Source organism: Cyrtonyx montezumae, unplaced genomic scaffold, assembly GCF_038088225.1.
Source record: "Cyrtonyx montezumae isolate F1298 unplaced genomic scaffold, pur_monq_1.0 scaffold_14, whole genome shotgun sequence".
Taxonomy (NCBI): Eukaryota; Metazoa; Chordata; class Aves; order Galliformes; family Odontophoridae; genus Cyrtonyx; species Cyrtonyx montezumae.
This window is the reverse complement of record NW_027071870.1, coordinates 7,554,353-7,578,979: the sequence shown is the minus strand read 5'-3', so window position 1 is coordinate 7,578,979 and position 24,627 is coordinate 7,554,353. Positions and strand designations below refer to the sequence as shown.

The window sequence follows — 24,627 nt, the reverse complement described above, 5'->3', positions numbered from 1 at the left end:
TCTATTGCAATCCTATGGGAAAGCAGCTCAGTACCGGAGCATTGCTTTCCAACCTCCTGGGCTCACAAAAGCACATTTGCACACTGTGACCCCAGAGCAGATTCTCGTGAAGCTGGCACTCAGACCAAAGCACGGGACAGTCTCAGGCCTCTCAATTATTATTTCTTCTTCACAACAACAAGGCAGTGCTAAGGAAAGCTACTCACTAGACTACAAACAACTATTTTAAGCACATGAAATACAATGGAAGTAAAATTAGCTTGGCACTTTGATGGCTTTCTTAAAATAGAAATTTTCTGCATGTTTTAAACACTGTAAGAGCTGCATCTGAACAAGAGCTCTGTCTGCAAGCAAACAAAAACCAGCTACAAACGGGTGTGGAGAGGCTGCTTCTTACAAGCAAGTCCCAAATCGTCTCTATGGTTGAGATGTTCCTTCAGTAAATGTGGGTAATTTGTGTAAATTAAAGCAGCAGCACGAAAAGATGAAAAATATTTTTTTTAATGAAAAAGAAGTTAAACAAAAAAAGCAAAGAAATGGAGTGACACAGTGAGGTGGTACAGCAGGCCCGTGCAAACGGCTCCTTAACAAAAGAAATCCTCAGCAAAACCATTTTCACGGAAAGCTGTGTTCACAGCAACCGAAAGTTGAAAGCATTAACGGCGTCGGTTTTCCTCGTGCGTTTGTCAGACCGGGCTGACAGCTTTATGTGATGCGGGACACGAGCCTTACAAACCAAACCGGGACGAACCAAAGCACTCCCAGCTCCCTAGAACCGCACGGTAAGCCAAGCGCAGCTGCACAGCCCTTCCCGAGCTGCCGGTACCGACCGCTCCTTTGCCCCGCTCGCTCAGAGAGCCGCGGGCACGCACGGCAGCACCGGGACAGCCGCTCCGGCAGCGGCGCGCCGGGAGCCGCGGTGCGGAGCCGACACGGCGCTGCGGCCGAGGGGCGAGGAACTCGCGGAAGAAGCGGATCGCGCTGAGAAAGTTTCCTTGGAGCAAGAAGGCGCGGCGAGACCACGGCCGGACGGTAGCCCCCGAAATAAAACGCGACATACGGCTGCGGCCCCGGGAGAAGCGCCGAGAGCCGCCCCCGGCCCGGCCCGTACCTGCGTCCTGCAGCATCTCGATGTTCTGCGGCCTCGAGGACAGCTCGGCCACCGCCTGCACGAAGTGCGTCCGGGCGCGCTGGTACTGCTCGAACACTGCGGGCGGCAGCGCAGGGGATCCGGGTGAGCGGCAGAGCGCCCGCCCGGCCCCGCCGCCCCGGCCCCAGCCCCAGCCCCAGCCCCAGCCCCAGCCCCAGCCCCAGCCTACCTTGCAGGACGCGCCGCTGGCTCATGGCGGAGGCTGCGCGCCCGCGCTGTGTACCCGTCGCCCCGGCAACCGGGCGGGCGGAAGCGGCGGCGGGGGTGGGGCCTAACCGCCGCCTGTGATGTCATCGCCCCGCCCCCGCCGCCCCGCCCCGCCCCGCCCCCGCCGCTGCCCCGTCGCGGCTCGGAGCTGCGGGCGGGGCGCGGAGTCCCGCGGGGCCGGCCCGGGGTCAGCCACCGCCCTCCCTGCTGCGGGTACCGCCGCCCCGGGAGGGAAAAAAGAAGGGAAAAGCGGAGCGGCCGCAGCGCGTCTTGCAGGGTCTTTTCATTTTTCTTTCTTTCTTCTCTTCTTTTTTTTCCCCTTTCCCTCCGCCCGTTGCCGAGCTGCGGAGCAGCTCCCACTGACACCGGGCCCGAGCTCCCGAGGGCGGCTGCCGGTACCCCGAGGACGGCGTGCTCAGGGTGGGCTCACCCGGAGGGACCGTCCCGTGCGGCGGATAACGGGGAAAAATCGCGCCGCGCGGCTCCAAGTTGGAAGGGAAAATGCACTGGAGAGGAGTAAGAAAGCCGCCGAAAGTTTAACCCCGAATCCCCGGGTGCGCTCAGCGGTGCGGTGCCGGTGCCGCCCGCCGCGCTTAACGGCAGCGTCGCTCCCCGGGAGCAAACAAACGGAGAGGGAGCGGGGAGACGTGGCGGTACGGGATGGGATCGGCGGGGCCGTTTGTCACAAAAAAATATTTGGGGAAATTATCGCCGTGTGGACTCGGGAAGGGAACAGCTGCTAAACACGTTTGCTGCGCGCTTAATTTCTGCTCTTAAGTAAGTTAAATTAAAAATAAATAAATAAACAAACGCTGAGGAATGGCTCGCGGGGTTATTTTCCAAAAGCAGCTGTGCCGATGGCCGATCGATTCATTTCTCTGTTTAACTGATCCCGACGCTCGGAGCGTCTCAGCCCCGCACCGCGCGGGGCCGTTGCGTGACCGCAGCAGCGGACGGCACCGTGGGGACAAACGTCGCGCGAACGCGGCTGCGGAAACGTCACCGGAGTTCTCGCAAAAGTACCGAGGACGGAAAATCACTGATGGCAGTGACGTCGCCGCGAGAGGGACGTCGGCTTCGGAAATTAACAGGGAGCGGGGGAACGAACACCGAATGTCCCGATCAGTGCCGCGTGCTCGCTTTCTGGCGGCTGTGCCTTACCTTTGATTCCTTGGGAAACGCGGCCGGATGGAGCCGGGACGCACCGTTTTTCCCCGGCCCGGTAGAGAGCGAAGGTAGTCGTGGGGCTCTGGAGGCCGCGGGGGGGCCGGGGCGCGGGGTGCTGGCACGGCCGGGGGTGTTCCGCGGCCGTCACCTCTCAGCTGACCCTCCCCGGTAGCCCGTGCCCGCCGGTACCGCGATGAGACCGCTTGTCTACGGCACGGGTAGAAAGAAGGCGACGTGTCCCGCCGCACCGCACGGCAGCTGCGGGACGTCCCCGCGGGATGTCCCCATGGGGTGTTCCCATGGAGTGTCCCCGTCAGGCAGATCGTTCCGTCTCTGAGCGCAGATAGTTTTGCAAAAAAAAGAGAGTTTAACTGCGGCACGGGCACGCTTGTCGGTGGGAGGGCGACGTGCACAGCCCGGGGTTTCCCCCCGCGATTCGGGGTTCGGGCGCTAGACTTCCTGAATGAGGGTTCACGAGGGGTCCGGATTGGAGGGGAATGAGATGCTCCATCGCTGAGCAAAGGGTGTTCAGCCTGGGGTAGGACTCACATTACAAGAGAAATAGTTCAACCGTTGCAATAAATGATTTAATTTCCCAGCCCAGGTCGGCTTTATCGTGACCAACCCGGCTCCAGGAGGGACTCCACCGGGGCTGTCCCACAGCCCTCTCTGCTACCGGGGTTCCGCACGGCTCCCCGCGGCTCTCGGTATCCCGCGGTCCCACCCCGCGCTCCTGGCGGCTGGTTCCATTTGAGGGTCCCTCCTATGGAACGAAGTAGTTCTGTGGGGCGAAGACACATCGACGTCGGGGCGCTGGGAAGAGGACTTCTCTTTTTTCCTCTCCGAAGAGGACAACATTAGCATTTGCCGCCGCGGTTCTACCGCCGCACGGCTCCGGCCGGTGGGGAGCGGCGCTTCGCCATTGCGGTGGGCAAAGGCAGAACAAAAATGATGAGGGAAAAATAGATGGGAAATGGGCAGAGTGTTTCGGGTTGGCTGCGGGATGGGGCCAGGAAATGCCAGCTGCTGAGGCTCAGCCCTTTTACCACGTGCGGATGGTTGAATCTCTGGTTTCCTGCGGAACCGCCGGCTCCTGTGCAGTACTATCAAAATAATAACAATAATAATACAAGATAAATATTTTTAGACGGTCCAAAACCGAAAGCCGGATCCGCGTTTCTTCGGGCAGCGGAAAGGAACGAGCTCTCCCTTCGTGTCAACCGCTGGGGCTGTGGGTGCGGACTGCACGCTGCCTGGACCTCCCTACGGGAACCCACGGGCGCTTCGCCCACCCCAGCCCCGGGCTGCGGCCGCGGGCAGCTCGCAAATGGACGGCGAAAACGCAAAATCCGCGAGATGCCCGGCGCCCGCCCCGTCCGCCAGCCCCTCCGTTGTCCCCGCGGCTGGAAGGTGGGGGCCCTCCGGCGACGTTCCGGTGTGCGGGAGAAGGTGGAACGAGAGGCACCGGCAGCAGAACGAGCTGCAAATCGCTGTCGTGTGGTTGCCACTAGCAACAAACCAGCTGCACAGCCTGCGAGCCCCGAGCACCTAGCGCGGAGGTGGCGAGGGAGAGGCCGGCACTGGGGCGTCGGGCTCTGCGGGCGCCTCGCGGGGGGGGAACGGGGCGCCCCGCTCCGGGCACGCGGTGCTGCGCGGGTCCCGCGTGGGTCCCGTTCGAATCTGACGGAGCGCAGGGGAAGTTCCGCAGGCGCGAGACGGGGGAGCTGCGCAGGCGCAAAATGGCCTCTGCCCAGGCGGAGGCCGCGCTCCGCTCCGCTCCGCGTCGGCGGAGATGCGGCCGCCCCAGTACGGCCGATAGCGGCCCCGCCGGAGCGGAGCGGAGCCGTGCGCGGCCGCCTCCCGCCCCGTCTGCGCGGCCCCAAGGGCGGCCTGCATCTCGTCGCGGCCCCGAGGCTGTGCCCGCTCCGTGCCGCCCTGCTGCTCCCGTTCCCCCTTCATTCTTGTTATTATTGTCGATGATCTCCGCGGTTGTAAAACAAACGCGGTTCTGGAGAGAGCGTGAAAAAGAAAGCTTGTAGTAAAATGAAGGAAATCCGTTTCAAGTACCCAGAGTAGAAGCGAGGACGTTAAAAATTAACAGCGGAAACAGGAAACACTTGGCTGGGTAAACATTGTCTCCGAATTTCACCCTCTGAGCATCGGGAGGGCGCGAGGTGCCGCCGCCGCTCCGGGCTGAGAGCGGTGTAGTTCATGGATGGGAAATGCGGGAGTTCCGCGGGCCCGGTAGGCGGCCGGAGGGGGCAGGCAGAGCCCCGGGCCCGCGGGATGGAGTGAGGTGGGGGCGAAGGACGCGCGGTGTGCGGGGCTGCTGCCCCGAGCCAGGCCGGTCGCGCCTCGATCTGGGGCGTCCGAATCGAAACGAGCGGGGCATGACGGGGCTACCCGGAGCTAGAGGCACGTCCTCGACGGCTGCGGGGGAAAAGGAAGAACAACGGGATTTCTCCCGGCAGGACGCCTGTCGTCTCGACCTGAGCCTTTCATAGCCCTCTCCATCACCAAAAAACCGGGAAGGGCCTCTAGGAGAGAGCGGGGCCGCCCGCAGCTACCCACGGCCGCCCGGGACACGGCACCCGGCGGCGGTTCCGCGGCTCCGAGCCGCTCGGGATGCGACGCTCCAACCTCACCGCTCACCCCGGGGGGAACCCGGCTCCTCACAGCTCTCCTCCGCCTTTCCGGCTGCCTCCTGCCTGCCCACCCGCCCCGGAGCTCCTCCTGCCTCTGCCCGGCTCCGTCCCCGGCAGCACCTCCATCACCAGAGCCCGGCTGGGGTCCGCGGGCAGCCGGAATGGGGCGGAAAGTTAGGGCGCGAATATAGAAAGCTATAGGGCGCTCGCCCCTACTGTTATCCAGCCGGGTTGCTGAACGCGCTCTTGCTGTCCTGCAAACTTCGTCTTTTCCGTCCCGATCCCAACAAATGCAACGTCGGGAGATGAGCAGCCTCCTCTCACGCACAGTTAATTGGGAGCTCTTCACCAGCTGCAGGGACCCTCTGCCGTCGACCCCCGCCCTCTGTGCGCGCAGAGGAACGCCGCGCAGCTCCAAGTTGAGCTCCGCGCTCCGCTCCCGGACCGAGACCTGCGCGGAATCCCGAGCGGCGGCGACGGCTGCAGGAGCGCGGCGGGAGGGGCTGCGGCAGCCGCTCGGCTTCTGGCGGAGGAGCGAGGAGAAGGAGGAGAGTTAACAGCCCTCGGAGGGAGGTATCTGCCCCGTGCCACTGCCTCGCTCTGCACGGAGACTTTACGAAGAGAAGTTTGATTTAAACGCCGACGGTTTTGATTTTCAGCTCCTCCCGGTGCGAGTGAGCACCGTTCGGTGACTTGTGCTAACGCGCAGGGCTTTGCTTTAGGTTCAGGGCTGGACTCGCCCAGTATTGCTTCCGACAGGACGGAGAGGGTAACAGACAGCCGAGGGAGCCGCGCCGAGACACGGCCGCGCGGAGCGCCGTGGCACCGAACCGCGGCTCCGCAGCCCCGCGCCGCGCTCCCCCAGCCCGGCCCTGCCCCTCTGCCCGTGGTGCCGCACGGCGCGCGGTTCCCGACGGGGCGCGGCACACCGCGGCCGTGCGCTGCCAGCGCCGCAACCGGCGCGGCACTGCCGGAACATCGCCGTGCTGCCACGGCACTGCCGCTCCGCTCGTCGCGCGGCTTTCATCCGCCCCGACAGACTGCAACGAGAGGAGTACGTCTCTCCCTGGACGCCGCGTTACCGACAAAGCTCATTTGGTCCTTTTTTTTTTTTTTCAATGAATTATCCCTTTTATTTGTTTATTTCTTTGATCAACTATAAATGAAAGTTATTCGTGTATATAAAACTGAAGTTTTTTACCGTTGAAATCGAACTGTACATGTTTACTACAGGAAAAAATATCAACTCTTGTTTAACAAGACATTATACATCAATAAGCAAGAACCTTGTGGAGGGTTTGCAATCACCTGGTCTATAAAAACAAGCGGGACAAATAACAGCAATTTATATGCAAAAGTAATGATTTAATGACTATAAGCAAGACAAAGCAATAGAATTGTGCTTCTTTTGCAGACTGGAGACAATGAAATGTTTAACTACAATTTTCCCGTACAAACATGAAACAATATCCATATAGAATAAACACCCTCACAAATGTATAACTGGTGGGTGATGAACACACACGAAGTTCGACCAAAGCAAAGCACAAACTGAAAAGTGTTCTGGGCCGTTCTGTTTGGTGTCAGAAAAGTTCCTTCTGCTGAAAAAACCATACCCTCAGAAGCCCCCAGGAAACGCCCCCGCTGGCGGCCTTTACCGAGGAGGCATTCTCCGCCATTTCTTGGAAAGATTCAAGTACCTGTTAAGTTCTAATGAAGTTAGTACTGTACCATATACATATATATTAAAAGAAATTTAGATAAAATGCCTTCACCCAGCGACTCGCTGGCTCCTTAAGATTTATACCAAATAGTTTATGGCTTCTATAATGATTCCATGTGCTTTTAAAAACACAGTCCCCACCGCACCGAGTAATAAAAAGGCAATCAAGCACATCAATTACTTTCATCTCCCTTAACTTTTTGTTGTTTTTTTTTTAATTTTTTTTTTTTGCTATTTTTTTTTTCCTTCACTTCATCACTTCAACAATATTTGGTAAAGTAAAAAATATACCGCTTGGAAAACAAAGAAAAAAAAAAGAAAAAAAAAAAGACAAAGGCAGTCAAATGCTTTCGGGATTGGCAATTGCCTCCAGGTTATCAGAGTGGTTGTGCTTCCTCAGCGCTGCAGCTCTATGGCAGTGCGAGCAGAGCTCAACCAGGCGGCATCTGCAAGGGTCGAACCGGTTCTGAAATTTAACAACCATATCATGAGTGCATGAAACACAATATTTTCTTTATAGTATTTATAAATATATCATACAATACTGTTTCCTGTTATGTCATATACCAATATGGCATTGTACAATAAGCATAATGCCATCTGATTCTTACAAAAGCGAATCATTTAAACAAGTCAGTAAATAAAACGGTTATACCCGCTTTTAGGCATACAGATTGTAAAACTGAAGTTTACTTTTCGTTTGATCGGTTCTGCGCAGCAACAGAGAATTAAAGATGCAACATAAGAATCAAAATGGCTAATACGCAAAAATTGTTATTCACAGTGACATGGCTACATATATGCATTATTCTATGCATATCCTTTCTGTTTCGTCGAATTTCAAGATGAAAAAGCACTTGCTTTCTACAGGTTCACAAAACGGCATAATAACAATAACAATCGAAGAGAACGCGGTGGAGGAGTTAGTCTGGGTTAACCAGCTACATCCCAGGGCTTCTACCAGCTCGGTCGGGCTGAGGGCCCCGCAGCACTCAGCACACCCAGGTGTCACTTCTGTTTGCTTCCCGGTCCTTTGGAAACCATTTACATTTCAATCTCGCGTCGCAATTAACGTCCACACAGCGAATGTCACCTAGTTCGCCTTTTATAGCCAAGTTCAGTGTCACTACAAAAGAAAGCAGTTTGGACGAGAGTCACGTGTATTAGCATCTATAAAGCTGTAACGGCATGAGAGATCTATAGAGAGGAGGGCTGGGGCCAGGCCGTCAGCCGGACGAAGTGGCCGAGGAGCCGTTTATGGAGGATTTCCGCGCTCTGTTGGTGAAGGAGGACTGGTGGTTGCTGCCGGGGCTGCTGCTGGTGCCGTTCATGGTGCTGGAGATGTGTGGGAACTGCGGGTGGGGGGACTGGACCGGCGTGCTGGGGCTGGGCAGGCAGGAGGAGGTGGAGGGCAGCCCCCCAGCTGGGCTGCTGGCCTTGTCACTGCCCGAGTCGCTCTCCAGCTCGCCGCTGTTGCTGAGGCCTTCCCGCTGGTGGCCGATCTTCATCCGTTTGCAGGTGGGTCGCACGCGGTACTTGAGAGGCAGCGGGCCGTTCTGCAAGGCAAGAGACCCGTCAGAACCCTAGGTAACATCCCACAACACCACTGCAGGCCACTCAGTCATTACCCGTCTCCAGGTGTAGATGTAGGCAATGTCCATCAGCGTGTAGTAGTCCTTCAGGGGCTCCTCCTCGTACATCACATCAATCTGCCAGGAGACACAGCCTAAGGTTAGCATGCAGCTCTGAGCTGAAGGCAGCCTCAGAGCATCCCAAAACACCAGGCCCGGCACACAGGGAACTGGGAATTTTCACATAGACTAAACAGATTAATTAATCTCTTCACACTTCAATATCTACAGCATGGCCAAACCCTCCACAAGGTACATTAAATAATACACTCACTCCCACCAGTGTGCTGCCAACTCCACATAAGCAGCCAGAAACCCAAAGCATGGGATACCAGCAGCGTTAGCAGGGATTGGGCAGTGAGGTACCTGGAAAGTGTTGGGGATATCCATCTTACTCCGCAGGAACTTTCGTAGATGCATCACAGTCATTGCTGCCGGGCAGCGCAAGTATCTTTTGTCATTCACCTATCAGCACAGGAAGGGATACGGGTCACCAAAGCTGCACTCCAACATTGTAGGTGAGATTTTAAAAATGCACACTGTTAAATTAAAAACCAAAATATGGCAATTCCTGCTCTTCTAGGGGTCAACAGAAAGGCGTGGTAAAACACAGGTCTAGAAAAAATAATTAAAAAGCAACTGATTTAACAACAACAACAACAAAAAAGCTTGTATCTGACACTAAATCCCTTTCAATAATGCATATGTATTACAGGCTGACTAAATAATAATAATAAAAATAACATATTACAAAATAATAATTAAAAAAACCCATCAGATTGAACTTTCAAAGTGACACTGCCAGCATTTGTTATTTGCTATTTCCAGGAGCTGGCAGCATGCAGGGCTGCAGGAAGCCCCTTTTTTGTCCTGGACACAAACCAACTATTTTTCCCAGCTGCAAACCTACTAGGAACCTGCTCACGGCTGTGCCGCATTTCCTCTGGGGTAAAGGAAAGTTATTTACCTCCTCCTTGGATTTTTCTTTCTCTTTATTTCCTTTCCGTTCCAGTCTACGAGGAGAAATGAAACAATTACAACAAATAACAAAGAGCTGCTATCAGTCAGGTGAGCATAAAACACTGCCATTCTGGAACTTGCCTGTTCTGGTCAAAGAACTCAATGGATAAGCTTATTATCTCGTCGTCTGTTATAATTCTTTTGTCTTCGTCAGCCACTTCTCCCCTGTCTTCATTAGAGCCATTGGCAGCTGCGCAGAAATTTCCACAATAATTTACATTTTGAAATTCAAATCAGGAAGAAGGGCAATTCTCAGCGAGGAGGAAAAAAAAAAATCCCCACGGTGAGATTACGAATTAAATCTACGGAACCGCCAAAGCAGCAAACTTTTATCATGCTGAATTTAATCCTTAAAATTCCACCCCGACAACACCACCGCTTGTGAGTTATAAAGGAAAGAGCAGAGCACCGAGGGCAACGCGACATCGATTACAGTCAGGAGCAAGAAGCTTTTACCATCAGCCGACGGATGAGCAGCATAGAAATCCCTTCTTCTTTTCATTTCATCTGGGGAAAAGCACACGTGGGGCATCAGAACCTCTCTGCAGCTCCCGGCAGTGATGCGGGAGAGCAGTTCTGGGCTCAGGGTATTCCTTCTACTTTTCGGTACTTACTTTTGAAAAGGCCCGGTACGAGCTTGTACACAATATCCTGGAGAGTTTTATCTGACCTGGAAATAAGCAGCGAGCACAACACTGAGCGGATGAAGCGGCGTTTTGATGCGAACAGCAGCTCCTGGCGCGTAACCTCTGCCAACAACAGGCATCCCGGCCTCGCAGGAGGCCGCCCATAAAACGCAGCTTACAGGAGCTTAAAATCAAACTAACGCCGCTCTGAGCACCGCTGTAAAACCCAGCCCGGCTCACCCGCGGCACAGCCGCCGAAAAATCGCTCTGCCTAAACCTACAGCTCCTCCTCAGAAAACGAGGAGTGGCAGAAAGGGACGGCGCGGAGAAAACGCTTCTGGCGGGAGAAGCGTGCTTAAAGGGACTGGCTTTCGGCCGCCGGAGCTCCGGCAAGTTTTGGGGGCTGAGCTTTGCCCGTGGGAAACGGCCAGCGGCGACGGGAGCTCCGGTGCGCAGGGACGGCACCGCGCCCGCCGCAACCTCCCTCCGCAAAGCCCGACAGCACTCCGCTCGCACCCGGTGGAATCTTCAACTTCCATCAATGACAAAACTCCAAAGAGAGCGCCCGGCCGCGAGGCAGCCTGTAAATTCACGGCTCCTTTCAGATTGAAATCGCGACGCACAGATAAGATCGCCCAGCGGCGCAGCCCCCGCGCGGCGCGCCCGCTCCTACCTGATGTTGAGCAGCGGCCGGGTTTTGTGCACTTGGACGTCACAGATCGGGCAGTACTTGCTCGTCTCCAAGTACCGCACGATGCACGTCTTGCAGACTGCAAGGCAAACACGGGAGCCTTTAGCGATGGTCGGAGGTGACACACCGAGCATGCATAGACGGAGAGAGGTGCGATCTCCTAAACTATGCGGCCGGGAATCGGCCATTGTCAGCAGCGCGCTGCTTAAGCTAAACAAATACTCGAATCAGCCGCAATTAACATGAAAAGGCGACGCTTAGAGCACATATATTGCGCCTTTAACAAAGACCGTAGGGCCGCCGCCAGGACGAGCCGCGGTGCCGCGGTACTCACAGGAGTGCAGGCACTCGATGATGGTCGTCGCGTCGATGAAGTACCCGCCGCACAGCACGCACATGAGGTGCGGGTTCAGCTCGGTGATTTTGATCCTGGTCGTCCGGTGCATTTTGGCGCGGGGCGAGGCGGCTCTGCAACACACACGGCCGGGGCGGGCCGCTCAGCGGGGCCGCGTCCCAGGTGCGGGGCCCGGCGGAGGGCGGCGGCGGTGCGGGGCCGGGCCGGGCCGTGCGGGGCGCAGCGCGGGGGGTCGGCCGGGAGCAGCGCGTGGAGGCGCGGCCGCTGCCCGCCGGGCGCGGGGCTGCCGGGGCTGCCGGCGCGGCGCGGAGCTCGGCGGGGCCGGCCGGGCACCGGGCTGCCGGCGAGCAGCACAAAGGGGAACCAGCGCCTCCCGGTGCGGCTGCCCTGGCATTTCCGGAGAGCGGGGAGGGGAGGGGAGGCGGGGGGAGGGCGGGGGGGGGGGACACGCACCTCGCGGCAGGGCCGGGCACCGGGCGGCGGGGCCGGGCCGCGAGGGGGTCCGGGCGGCCGCGGCTGCCGCTCGGTGCCGATCCGGATCCGCTCCGCTCTCCGAGGGGGTTGCTATAGCAACTTACACTTACACTTGGCATCCTGCCACCGCTGGGAACACGCGAGAGCCGGGCGGGGGGGCGGCCGGGGGGGCGGGCCGGGCCGAGCCGAGCCGGGCCGGGGGGTGGGACGCGGGGCCCGGGGGCTGGAAGAGGGGGTGGAGGAGCAGAGCGGCCCGCGGGGGTCTGGGAGCCCGGCGGCGAGGGGAGGGGAGGGGACGGGAGGGAGGGAAGAGGAGGGAAGGGGAAGGGAAGAGAAGGGCGGGCAGGGGGAGGGCGGCGAGAGGGGGGCGGGAGCCGCCGGGAGTGGGGGGGGTCGGGCTCGAGGGGCGCGGGGCGCGGTGCGGGGCCGAGCCGGGCCGAGGCGAGCGCGGGAGGCTCCTCCCGAGCCTCGGCCATTTCGGATCCTCGCGGGGGCCTCTCTCTCTCCACGTCGACTCGGGGCGAGGAGCTGCGCCGAGCCGCCGCTCCCCCCCGCCGCTTCTCCGCCCGTTCCCGCGCCGGGCACCGCGCCCGCGGCCCCTCTGCTCCCTGCCTGCCTCCGCCGCTCCTCTCCTCTCCCCGCTGCAGCGCTCTCTCTTTCTCTCCCCCCTCTATTGAGGCTCATCTGAACGCATCCCGCGGCAGCAGCGGAGCGGGGCGAAGTTCCTCGGGAGGGGGTCAGAGGCTCGAGGCGCCGGGCGAGGGGATGAGGGCAGAACACACGTCCCGGTCCTTATGACCCTCCCCCTTTTGGGTCATGAAGCGGCGCACCGAGAGGGGGGAAAAAAACACAAAGCCCAAACCGACCTTAAACGGTACCTCCGTGACAACACGCAAGGGACCATGTGACCGGACCATTCCTAAAGCTAAATCAACACCTTGTCAACACGACGCGGCGACGGGAGCGAAAAACAAATGTCATCTTCACAGCCTGAAACCCATAAAGCCCATCGGGTGCAGTGGCACCGACGTTCCGCGCACACACACTACTGAAAACGAGAAGGAATACGAACCGGAGGGGAAAGCACTCCGCGGGAAACTGCCCCACTGGCCCCGACAGCAGCACGGCAGATCGCCTTCTGCCCGCTGGACCCGAGCAATGCCGCCCGGCACCGGGTCCCTCCCACCCCCACCGCTGCCCGACGCCGCTCCCCGGGCCCCGCGCGGAGCCGCCGCCCCTCGGGGCGCCGCTCCCGGCACCGCGCAGCCCGGGGAGGGCACGCGCGGCTCTCCCGTGGGCTCCACGGTTCGGCCACGCTGGCCCGGACCGGGCACGGCGCTGCCCGAGAACGGCGCACAGCGCCGACGAGCGACCTCGGCACGGAAACTTCTGCTGCTGCTGCTGCTCCTGCAGGAGCTCCAAACGAGCTCCCCGATATCAAGCCAGGGCAAGTAGGCACAGAGAAAAGCGAAACGTCCAAAACGCCGGGTGAGCCGGGATCCTCAGAGCTGCTCCTACATCGGGCAGCAAAGAGGGAGCCCGCACTGCTGTGTTCCGTCTGAATGGAGCTTCCAGGGTCCCCGACCCCTCCACTCTTCACTCCCAAAGCGGCACTCAGGGCTGCTGCGCCGGCGACAGGCAGCACCCTGCCCCGCTGCCCGCCCGGTTCTGGCTCTGCCCGCACAGTGCTCGCCGCTCCCAACCGCCCGGAGTAACCTCAGCACGAGAGCTGAGCAAGGATTCCTCCCCAGCTCTGGCGCTCTGGGACCAACTTTTCAACACAGAGACGCGTTTATTTCACTCTTTCATAAATGGATGAGGATTGAATTAACCCTGAAATGTGTTCTGACGAACCCACCCCCCCAGCTCGAACGCGGGAGATTTACCGCCCCCACACTGCCCATGTCAGCGCTGTGTCACTCCACAATCCCCGCCCGACGGGACCACCATGAGTATCGGTCCCTGCCCCGCGCACCGGCCCCACGCACACGCAGCATGAGCCCTGGATTTGGCCAGCAGATAAACCCCTTTGGATTTTTCCAGCCGGCGGTGGCAGCGCTTGACGAGGTCACCCGGCAACTCCGGGCCGGAACAACACGTGTGTATTTACACCCGACACACAGAGCGGCCCGATCCAAACACAGGGAGATAACACCCGCCGGGAGTAAACGCTGCCCGCAACCGATTATTGAGAGGCCTTATACGGGTGATGTCAAAATGAAGAAAACCAGAAGGGTACTCTCCCGCTCAGGATCAGCGGCATTATCACAAATCTACAAACGCAACCGGCTCCCGAACTCTGCCCGACGGAGCCCACGGACAGCCCCGGCCGGGCCGCCCCGCTCTGCCCCCGCGCCGCTTCGGGGAGGGACGCGACAAGAGCTTCCCGCGGGGGCTCCGCGTCCTCGCTCTGCAGCCAACGAAGAGCCGAAGGTCGGGACAGAGAGCAAAAAGATCCCGTCCTTTAAGCAGCCGCCGCGGTACCGCGTTAACTCCGCAGCGTGTCCCCTGGAACCGCCCCGAGGTGCTCGCTGTGCGCCGGGGACGGCCGGGGCAGCGCTCGGCACGGCGCGGGCTGCAGCCCCCATCCCGGGGACGGCCCCCCGGGGCCGCTCGGAGCGCTTGGGGCTCGCAGCGGTGCTCACAGCATCTCCCGACCGGGAACGGGCACACACCCGGCCAGGTCCCCGAGCTTCGTGGGGAGCGGAGCAGCGAGCAAAGTTTCTAAAGGCTGAAAAGTGCCCCTCCGACTTCCACAGAAAAGCGCCTTTTTTTTTTTTTTTACCCTTTATTTTTACCTGATTTTTTTTTTTTGGCGAATATTTACAGAGCCGCACGTCCCCTGCCCGCGTGTATTTTCTGCCAGGCCACGCACCCGCAGACACCTCCACAGCCGTCCGCCCGCGGCCGTCGGGGGCCCCCACGCGCGGCCGCCGCACCCGGCGGGGACTGCGCGCGAAGTCCCCTCCGGGGCCCGAGAGAAGGGAACCTCGACCGAGAGCGGCCACGTCCGCGGCCCCGTCCCTCCGCTCCGGGGCTCTGCACCCCGCACGCCGCTCCGAAGCCCACACTCAAACCGCGAGCTCAACCCAAAACTAGGGGTGAAAAGAAAAAAAAAAAAAGAAAAAGAAAAAAAGAAAAAAGTTGCGTCCCGGCGCTGCCCCCCCCGCCGCCCCTCGCAGCGGGGTTACCCCAAACTTCGCCGTTTTCTGCACGACCGGGGGAGAGGAGCCGGGAGCAGCCGGGGACCGCCATCTTACCGCCACCCGCTCTGCCCCGCCGCTCGCCCAACTTAAGTTAATAACACTCGGTGCGGGGCGGCCCGCAGCCTAACAGCCCCCGCGCGGGGACCGCCGCCCCCCAACGGCCCCGTCCCTATAAAACGGCCGCGCTCGAGGGCCCCTTCGCCCCCCCCGGCCGCGTTGATCGCCGAGAGCCCCGCGCTCGCTCGACCCGGGCGGCTCCGCGCTTCGCGATCGTCCCCGTTCCATCAAAATCTGCCTTTAAACAAAGGGCGCCGGGGCCGGGCCGGCAGCGGGGGCCGCAAATACAAATATTCTCCTCGGGGGCCGTGCGCGCCTAAAGCCGCTCGGGGGCTCGGGGGGGAAGAAAGGAACTAAAATCGGGCGCCGTGGGCGCGTAACGAAAGCGGCCGCCCGGGCCGCCGCCGCCGCCGCCGCCGTGTGTGTGTGTGCGCGCGTGCGGCGGGCGCGGGGCTGTCAGCGCCGCTCCGAACCGCGCCGAGCGGGGACGCCCCGCGCCCGCCGCCCCCCGCCGCCCCCCGCCCGCCCGGGGCCACCCCGCCGCATACGTACCCGGAAAAGGGAGCCGGCGGGCGACGATCGGGGCGGCCGAAAAAGACAATGAAAGTTAAAAGTCGTTCAGCAGAAAATGAATGTGAGCCAAGCGGCCATCTTGAAATGAACTGCAGACGCTGTCAATCGCGAGGAGCGCACCGCCGCCGCCGCCGCGGCGCTCCGCTCATGCCGCCCGCGGGACCGCCGTGTCCGCGCCGCTCCGCCGACCCTCGGCGCTCCCTCGGCGCCGCGCGGGGCCGCGCCGGGCTCAGCCGGCCGGGGGCCGCCCGCTCCGGCCCATTGTCTCGCCCGCTCCCCCCCGCTCCGCCGCCCGCTCGCCGTTTTTTTTTTTTTTTTATTATGATTATTTCATAGTTGGTGGCGGGGGGACGGGGGAGGGAGGGCGGAGGAGGGAAAAACGCGAGGCTGAAGGCACACACTGGAAACTGACACCGTCCCCAAAATGGCTCGGAGTTCGCCCGCCCCGCCAGCGTCACGTGGGGCTCCTCATTCCTTAAGGGTGGCCTGGGAATTAGCGGCGGTGCGGCCGGGGCCGGCCGCCTCCCCGTGACCCAATCCCGCACCCGGCCGCCTCCCCCCCGCCCCCCGCCCCTCTTCTCCTCCCCCGCTTCCCCCCGCCCCCCCAAACCGCCCCCTCCCCTCCCCCCGGCCCTGCACGCGCCCGCCCGCGCGCCGCCGATGCCTCCTTTTCGCCGCCGCCTCCCCGCCCCGGCCCGACCCCCGCCCGGCCCCGGCCCCGCTCCCCGCCCGCTCCCGCTCAGCGTCCGCCGCCCCCTCCGCCTCCTACCCCCGCGGTCGCGCGTGTCCCCCGTCGTCGTCCCGTCCCCCCCCCCTACTTCGGGGCCCCCCACGCCGCACTTGTTGCGTGGCCCTCCCGCACCCACGCGTGGGGCAGCGCTGCGCGGGGCCCCTCGGGGGCGGGGGGAGGCGGCGGAGCCCCGCAGCGCAGAGCGGGACTGCGCCGTGGCCGGCCCGGCGCACTCCGTCGGGGCCCGCTCCGCGCCTCCCCGCGGGGGGGCAGCCCCGACCCGATCCTTCCCTTCCCGCGGCACCCGCGCTCCCCCCGGCGGCAGGTGCGGGTGGGGGGCATCGCAGGGCGGGAGAGAGGGAAGGAGAGAGAGCGGGCTGCGGGATCAGCCCGAGGGTAACAAGGAGGGCGGTGCAGCCGTCGGCGTACGGTACCCCGCGGCCCGCGCCGACACCGCGCACTCGTCTGTGGGGAGCTGAGCCCAGGCGGTTGGGGGGGCGAAGGGGGTGGAAATCGCCTTTAATGGAACCCGAAGGAAAACGCACAGAGTAAAAAGAGGAGGGATGCTCTGCAGACACAACAATTGAGGCAGTATTTAAGTGAAGAGTTAATTTTCAAGAAAATGTAACAGGAACGTGGAATACTGACTGCATGTTCCATCCAAACTCTTTGTTTAATTCATGCCTAGAAATCATTAAAAAAAATAGTTTGCATCAAGAGATGTGCACTGAGATGAAGGGCGTTTGCCAGAGGGAATGTTCTCACGCAGTGCCTGATTGCCCTCGGTCACAGCTGCGTTGCTCTCTCCAGGCTCTTGGCAGCGTCCTTCAGCTTCCCAACCAAATCCTGCAAGAGGGAACACCTCCGAATGAGTATTTTGGAAAGGCCAGCGCGAGGTGCCACAGCATCCCTCGGTGCATGGCAGAATGGGATATCCCAGATGTACTCCTTGTCCGTTGGACAACACAAGCAAATAATTACATTTCTCACAGGTTTTTTTTTCCTGCTATAAAATAGGATGGCACGCTGGAACTGAAGGACAATACCTTGTAACATATATGACCTACTAACATACATTGCTGTCCTTACCACATCAGTACAGCTGCAATGGCTGCTGCACACGGCTGCTCTGAGCATCATAGGCACCTCTTCCACCCTGAAAATACTGAGTGCCATTCTGCACAGGGACTATCCCAAGTGCCAGCTCTGCCCAGGGCAGCATCAGCCCAAGCTTGGGCACTGGCAATGACACCTCCCAGTACCCCCAGATCACTCCCTTTTGCACAGGTGTGTAGCTACACCACAGAGCAGAGCTCAGTGTTTGCTTCACCACACTGCTGGCATGTCACCTGCACGCTGATGCTGGCTTCAGTTCATTCCCTGCTTTGAAGTATGGCATGCTTAGGTCATTGAACTGCTTCCTTCAGCCACTTCCCTGAACCAGTGGGATGAGTTTTGGAGAAGTGATGCATTCCTTCCCAAACACGTGTGTGACAGCACACCCATTATCTATGCATGTACTAAAAGTAGCACATGCCACTGAAATTATTCACTTTACAACTTCAATGAACACCACAACCAGAAGCATACAACAAATTTACCCCTACCCTCCTGCCTGTTTTTTGTTTGCTTTTTTTTTTTTTTTTTTTAGAATTATTTGTACCATTTAATTGTGATTTAAAAAGTGTTAGAGACATTGCCATCCAGAGCGGGAGCCAGGGAGGGAAATGAGGAGGAGAGAGGTACCTGCAGCTGCTCCATGGTGCAGGTGAAGGTGAGGTCTGGCTGTGATCCCACATCACTGTTCTGTAGAAAACAAAACCAAAGCAGGCTGCTTTACTGCAAAATGACATAAATGTCACTTCTTCCCTGGGGGTGGGTGAGAGGAACACCTACCTCGGTGCTGAGGGTCAGCATGTAGGTGGGCTGGTAGGCGCGGTGCAGCTCGTGGGTCTGCAGCAAACAGCGCTCAGCACATCAGGGCCTTGGCAGTGGGGGGGGGGTCCCACACCCCTGTGCCCCCATCCTTACCTGTATACGGTACGCCAGGTGCCAGGACACGTCTGTCACGTGTGGGGGAGCCCGGCCTATGCTGGGAGGGAGACAACAGCCGGTGGTGCAGGAGGGGCTGAGCCCACACTGCCCGCCTATGGTACGCAGCACTGCTGCAGAGGGTCACAATGACTTAAAGGGCAATATGGAAAGGAGGGGGACAAGTTTCTACAGTTGTTTACTATAGTCTGTTAGAAATGCAATAAAAAATGATAACTAAAAAAATCCATAAAGCATTACTTTTGACATGGATGAGAAGTGTGCCTGGTGCTCCCCAGGCAGCCTCCCTTCCCGCAGCCCTGTGCCCACCTACCTCCCCAGCAGCTCCTCCAGTGCCTCCTGGTTTTTCTGGAGAAAAGGAAAAAAAAAAAAAAAGAAAGAAAGACAAGAGCAAAATACATTTGCAAAATTCGAACCAACTGCTCCAGGAGAAAGAAAACACCGATGTGATACAGCAGCGTGCCAGACCTGGTATTCGGTGCAGAACTGCTCGATGCGCTCCCTGTCCAACTTGCACTCCTCCAGGCACGCGCTGCAAAAGGACACACGGCCATGGGCATCCCCTCACACACACACACACACACACACACACACACACACACACACACACACACGGCCCCGCCAGCCCCGGCGTTGCTTGGCGGCGTTGCCGGGCACCATCAGTACCTGAGGGCCGCGCGGTCGGCGCGCTGCCTGCCCGCCTCCAGGATGCAGGCGGCGGCGGCGGCGTGGCACTGCTTCAGCACCGCGGGGTCAACGTCGCTCAGCTCGGGGTCGGCTGCGGGAGACGCGGGGCTGCCAACACCGCCGCTCGCCCGCGGGACGGCGCTTCTGCCCCGCGCCGCGCGCTCCATCCCGTGACCCGAAGGCGCGTCCCGCCCGGAGCCGCTCCTCCGCGCGGGTACGGAAGGCGGCAGCGGCTCCCCCAGCCCCGCGCCCGCCCCGAGGAAAAACGCGGGGAGGGCACGGACGCGCGCGGCGCGGCGAAAGCTTCAGCGGGCGGGGGAGCGGGGCGGCCACGGGAGGGGTCCGGTCGGTGAGAGCGGCGCGGGGCCGCTGGCGATGCGATACGCGCGTGCCCACGTGCATGCACGGCCACGACTCTGCGTGTGCACTGACGTCCGTGTACACGGACCTACACCCACGTGCAAGCGTGTGCGCACATACACCTGTACGCGTGCACTTTCCTCTGTGTGCACGCACAGACATCTACACGCGTGCACACTCCTATGTGGACACAGAAACGCACGCACGTGGCTCTGTATACACGCACACCCCCATGTGCACGCAGACATCCTTCCGTGCACACACACCTACTCGCACGCACGGACACCTGCCAGCACGGACACCCCCTAAGCGCACCCACTCGCGCGGACACCCCCACTCACGCACAGCCGCCGATACGCGCGGACACCCCGATGTGCACGCGCACCGACACGCACACGCGCACCCCTGCGCCCAGCACACGGCACGCAGGCAGCCCCGCCGCCCCACGCGGAGCCCCGCCGCCCGCTCCCGCTCACCCACGCCGGCGCGGGGCTGCAGCACGCCTCGGAAGGCGGCGCGGAGCAGCGCGGCGTAGGCGCGGCGGGACAGGCGCCGGGGGTCGCCCAGCAGCCGGCAGCCGCCCTGCGCGTACGCCGACAGCTCCATTGCGGCGCCGCGACCTTCGACACGCGCCCACGTGACCGCCGCCGCTAAGGCGGAGCCGTCGCAGCAGCGCCGCCGGCGGGAGGAGGCGCCGCCGGGCGGGGAGCGGAGTGGAGCCCGAGCGTGGGGCCGCGTCCCGGCGGCGCCTCCTCCCGCCCGGGGCGGCACGAAGCGAGACGCCGGGCGGCTCTGGGCAAACGCGCCCGGTTCCCTTTGTGATATGAAGGCGCTCCCTTCCTGCGCCTCAGCCCTCCGCTCGGTGCCGAGGCGGGGGCGGTCCCGCTTCGGACGCGGGGTTCTCCGTCCGTGCGTTGAAAACGTGAATTTCCGAGCCTGGCTCTCAGCTGCGCTCGAGCGGAGGAGGAGAGGAAATCCCGGCGCCCGCAGGATCGGCCCCGCGGTTCCGTCCGGATTAGGCCTCGTGGCACCGCCGCGGCCAACGCCGCCGCCCCGTGCGCGCCGCGCTGCTCCCGCGCTGCGCCCCAACAACGAGAGCCCCGGCACCCGGGGACGGAGCGCGGAGCCCGGCGGACGGCGTTCCGGGGATGCGCCTTGTGCCGCGCACCGGGAAGGCGTGACAACGGCAAGGTGGGCTCGGCGGCGGCCGTCCTCCGTCCCGTGGCACCGCTGTCACATAGAGACGCAAGACATAAGAAAAGACATAAAATGGAGGAGAAGAAAAACCATAAAATGGAGGAGAGGACAAAGCTCGGAGCCGTGGGTTTACGAAGGTGCGGAGACCACGGCTATGAAACAGGAGCGTAATAAAAAAATATCAGAAATGTGCACGCGTGGCGTGGCTGCGCGCCGCGGAAATCTCCTTCCTTATCACCGACACCGCGTGGAAATCTGTAAATTAAAATCTGCATTCAAAGACAAATGAATCTGTTAAGCGTTCCTCACGACGTTGCGGAATCCGCATCAGTGCTTAAAATAATTTGTGTTTTCTCCTCCCCTGCCCCACCTCTCAGCAACATCTCCCCTTTTTCCCCCTCCAAAAAGGAACAAGATGCATTCACACTGTGAGGCTGAGCAGATTTCACCACTCGTGCACAGTGTTTGCGCGTTCTAAACCCAGTTCATTGTAATTTCTAAAAGGTAGGGAATGTGTATCGAATAAAAAAACTACCGAGGAAGTTCATTAATACCCGAATATTAATTAATCAGTGAAATAAACCACCCCAACCCGTGCAGGCTGCTGTTTCTCCAGCTTGTCCATTACTCAGAAGAAAATGATGCAGCTGTCCAAAGTGAAGGGAAATCATTTTCTGTATCAGGAGTGCTAATTCCTAAAATTTCAGAGTTGCCATAAGCATTCCTGAAAACTCCTGGTGTTGCACTTTTTTTTCCTGTATATTGGTTTTTGCAGAGTTAGAAGATGGTAACTTAAGGTGATCTTTCTAGCTCTGATTTTGTATGAAATCGTTACTGACTCTGGGAGAGTTTCATCTCCAGAGCAATGGGCTGTCCCCAGAATCTTTGTTTTCGGTCAGCACTGAGCCTTCTTTGTTGTAATGTATGGATTCTACAAAACACAAAACAAAACAAAAAAACCCACAACATAATACTGTTTGAGTCAGAGAAGCACATTAAATAATAAGTAGCTGTTTACTACAAGTTGTAATTTCTTGCTGGATTGATTTCTGAAGGAAAAACTCGACAGTCGCATTTCAGTCCCCGATAGTATTGTAGCATCAAAGAAAAGGACCATACAGACCCAAAAAGGCCCAGGAGAATTTCTCACGTGTTTCTGGTACCAAAGTGCAAGGCAGCAAAGAAGCTCCTGCCCTGAGCCAAGCCCTAGTGAGGACCATTTATTTGGTACAGCCCTTGTAGGCAGCCCTCCTGCCCAGGGAAATGCAGTGCTTAACATTTACTTCAGAAAGATTCTATGCTCCCAGGTTTTTCTGGCATGTGTGAATTGTAGTCAGTGCCTTGTTTGGCTGCAGACAGGGACTGTGCAATAAAACATTCAGTGTTTGCTCACAAATAGTTCTGATTTAAGTGAGGAGTTCAGGAAATTAACTTTTTAATTAAATATGTGAAGGAGCTTAATTTATTTCAGTAAGGTAAAACCAGTAGAAGCTGAATATGGTTTTGATCAGGAATTTAATATCTCTTAATTTTAAGTTTAAACTGAAAAGAATTTTTTTGCTGCTAGGTAGTATTTTTTGGAATTTAAGTGACATTAATTTAGGAAAAATAAATCAAGAAGGGTTTCTCCATTTATCTTTTGATTTACTTCCTTGCTGACTTGTTTCTGTCTTCTTTTTGTCCAAACTTAAGACCTCCTATAAAAATAGGATCTATCTATCTACCTCTAAAAATACGTATATCTTATAATAAACCTGGCAGCTTTCACATGTAAATTACATATGCTCATTTAGATGATACGCTTCTAAGCTGTTAATGTTTTGGATCTTACTTAAGTGCTCAGGAACAGAGGCAAGCAGAGAAGAGATATTAGTTTCTCACATCATATCTCCCCTGATTTCTAACAATATGGGAAAATCTCGCCTGTTATAATTGTCCCTTTATTTATAAATGTGTATCAGAATGAGCTCTCAAAAATATATTTGAATTTCTATTTTATATATCAAATAGAAAAGAAATTACCAGGAGAATTTCTACATTTTTGAAGATTGCATCAAAAATAAGTAATAAAATGGTGCAATGGTTTGGACGTGTAAGCAAGCATCACAGTGCTGTGCCGCAGAACACATCCTGGGGGAGAGCAGCTTTGTCCTTTTGTGCATTTTAACACATCGCAGCATACTACTAATTAAGGGAAATTACTGTATTCACTGCATTGTGAGTTGTTCTCTTTCTCTCACAGAGAAGCAGAGTTCCACAGTTCATCACTTATTTGCTCCTTCTCAAGACAAAACTCCATGTCCCTGTCCAAATTCACACAGGTTTACGATCGAGGCCTACATGAAAGGTGCTCACCTTTGGTGCTGCATGCAGAACCAAGAAGATCCCGTCTGCTTCTCCCAACCACAGCGCAGTTCCGTGTGTGCTCCTGTGCCACAGACACGTGTAGTTTGTCATACTCAGGAAAATGCTGGGAAGTGCTGTTGGATGTTGATATCAGTAGCTTGTCTTTGTAAGCGACATTTTTTGGCGGTAGATTTCGCCCTGATGCTTTTGCTGCCTTTCAAAGGCACTGACATAATTTACAGACGCTTCAAAGTTGTGCTCCTGCTCCTGCTGCTCGGGCACATTCAGGTTCAGGCGTCACACGCTGCTCTCAAATCCTTTACGTTTCTCCTTATTTTTTTGGATTTATTGAGAAATGTCTGGTCCTCTAAACAGGAAACCAAATCCGTTTGGAATTTGTCAGTGTTTCAAGTCAGGCTTTTTTGCATGTTGATGCAGTCAGTGGTGGGATCGCAGCCTTGCTGTTGGGAGCCTGCGAGGAGGATATTATGCTCTATTGTCAGGAAGCATTCACAGTCTGTCACATTAGTGCTGGAGATGTGTATAGAAGAGTAATTATTATAAGCTGACATTCAGCAAAGGAAGTAAAAACAGATAAACCTCAAAGGAAAATTAGGCTGGATGGTTTAGGTTCTGTTTGTCTCCAGATGCTTAATGTCAGGGCACTAAAACATAATTTAGCACAGCACCTAGTTGGGAAAATAATTTTGTGCTTGTGTAACGAACAGAAATGTGTTTTTTCTTGTAGCTCTGCATTTCGTTAGTTTCTCACCAAGGCAGGTAAATACAAAAATGCAATCAGTGAGCTATCAGAAAGCCAGTATTTAAAGAGCTGCATGGTGTGACACCTTTAATTCTATTTATTTGGTTCAACAGCATCAAGCCGTATAACTGTTTAAATTTAAGAACGTGGTGGGTTGTTTTCATAAAAATGTGATGGAACAGATAGCGCAGTGACAGCGATCACTACGTGGCATTCTTTCTCTAGAATTAATCCTGCTGTTTCATGGAAATGTTTGATTCTGATCATCACACAAGGCTTGCGTGCCAAAACGATAGATGCCTCGAAAGAAGCTTTGCTAAATAAAATCCTGCAGAGCTTGGCATTCACAGTTCCCTTTTGGCAATAGTGAGGAATGGCTGAGTAATATTTAGGAAATTGAGTTATTTAAGATGGAGTCATTGCATCCAAAGGCATTAGGGCTAGATCTGCAGCTAGTGTAAATCAGCATATCTCCCTCCGTGTTCTGTGTATTGCTTTGTGTCGGCAGAGAATCTGGCCCATATCCATTATCTAGAGGGAATATCAACTACTACAAAGCATACTTATCTAACCAAAAGCAAACGTAGTCTGCGTAGCTCATTGAAGTTTCTTGTAACACTTGTGTTAACCTTTATAATGTGATAAAAATCTGGCACAGATATGTACGGTTACAAATCATTTGGGTTTGATAATATCAACAATTATACATTAGAATGCATCACTTTTAATACTGCTTCAAATTTCATTGATAAAAGCTTAGCTCGATATTGATGAGAAGACCAATAATTGGGGGTCTCTCTGTTGCTCTAATTAATGTTACTGAGGGAAGAATTGGGCCTCTCTGAAGCAAAGCTGTCTATCATAGCAATATATAGTCGTTGGTTGGTTGTTTTTTTTTAATACAGTGTATTTTTTGTTTTCTTTTTTGGGGATCATACTTCATGTTCAGTGATGAAATTATTTTACA

At 57.3% G+C, this 24,627-nt stretch overlaps 2 protein-coding genes across 2 annotated transcripts in view; both read right to left on the bottom strand.

Annotated features, from left to right (window-relative positions):
- The window catches only part of SPAG6 (sperm associated antigen 6), a 34,767-nt gene extending 33,546 nt beyond the window's left edge, over nucleotides 1–1,221 (bottom strand). The window contains exon 1 of the mRNA XM_065731353.1: nucleotides 1,112–1,221. Coding sequence (XP_065587425.1) covers nucleotides 1,112–1,127 — 16 coding nt within the window. The 5' untranslated portion in view covers nucleotides 1,128–1,221. The remainder of the gene's footprint in view (nucleotides 1–1,111) is intronic.
- A 5,868-nt stretch (nucleotides 1,222–7,089) lies between these two features.
- Nucleotides 7,090–19,973, bottom strand: LOC136045391 (uncharacterized). Its single transcript, XM_065731216.1, has 19 exons — nucleotides 19,831–19,973; nucleotides 18,974–19,085; nucleotides 18,776–18,839; nucleotides 18,621–18,655; nucleotides 18,287–18,347; nucleotides 18,152–18,208; nucleotides 18,002–18,061; nucleotides 17,046–17,101; nucleotides 15,927–16,632; nucleotides 15,505–15,623; nucleotides 11,195–11,328; nucleotides 10,843–10,939; nucleotides 10,158–10,213; nucleotides 10,000–10,050; nucleotides 9,625–9,733; nucleotides 9,491–9,536; nucleotides 8,890–8,988; nucleotides 8,521–8,601; nucleotides 7,090–8,448 (listed from the first exon to the last, which is right to left on the bottom strand). Exons 1-19 carry the CDS (start codon nucleotides 19,958–19,960, stop codon nucleotides 8,119–8,121), a joined length of 2,403 nt encoding a protein of 800 aa, XP_065587288.1. The 5' UTR covers nucleotides 19,961–19,973; the 3' UTR covers nucleotides 7,090–8,118.
- Between the last annotated feature and the right edge of the window lie 4,654 nt (nucleotides 19,974–24,627).

Excerpts from the sequence above, each read along its gene's own strand:
- LOC136045391 (XM_065731216.1), bottom strand. The coding sequence starts at position 19,960 with ATGGAGCTGTCGGCGTACGCGCAGGGCGGCTGCCGGCTGCTGGGCGAC. Across the intron at positions 17,102-18,001 it reads GCACCATGGAGCAGCTGCAG|GATTTGGTTGGGAAGCTGAA; the intron begins GTACCTCTCTCC and ends TCCCTCTTGCAG. Across the intron at positions 9,734-9,999 it reads TGCTCATCCGTCGGCTGATG|CTGCCAATGGCTCTAATGAA; the intron begins GTAAAAGCTTCT and ends ATTTCTGCGCAG.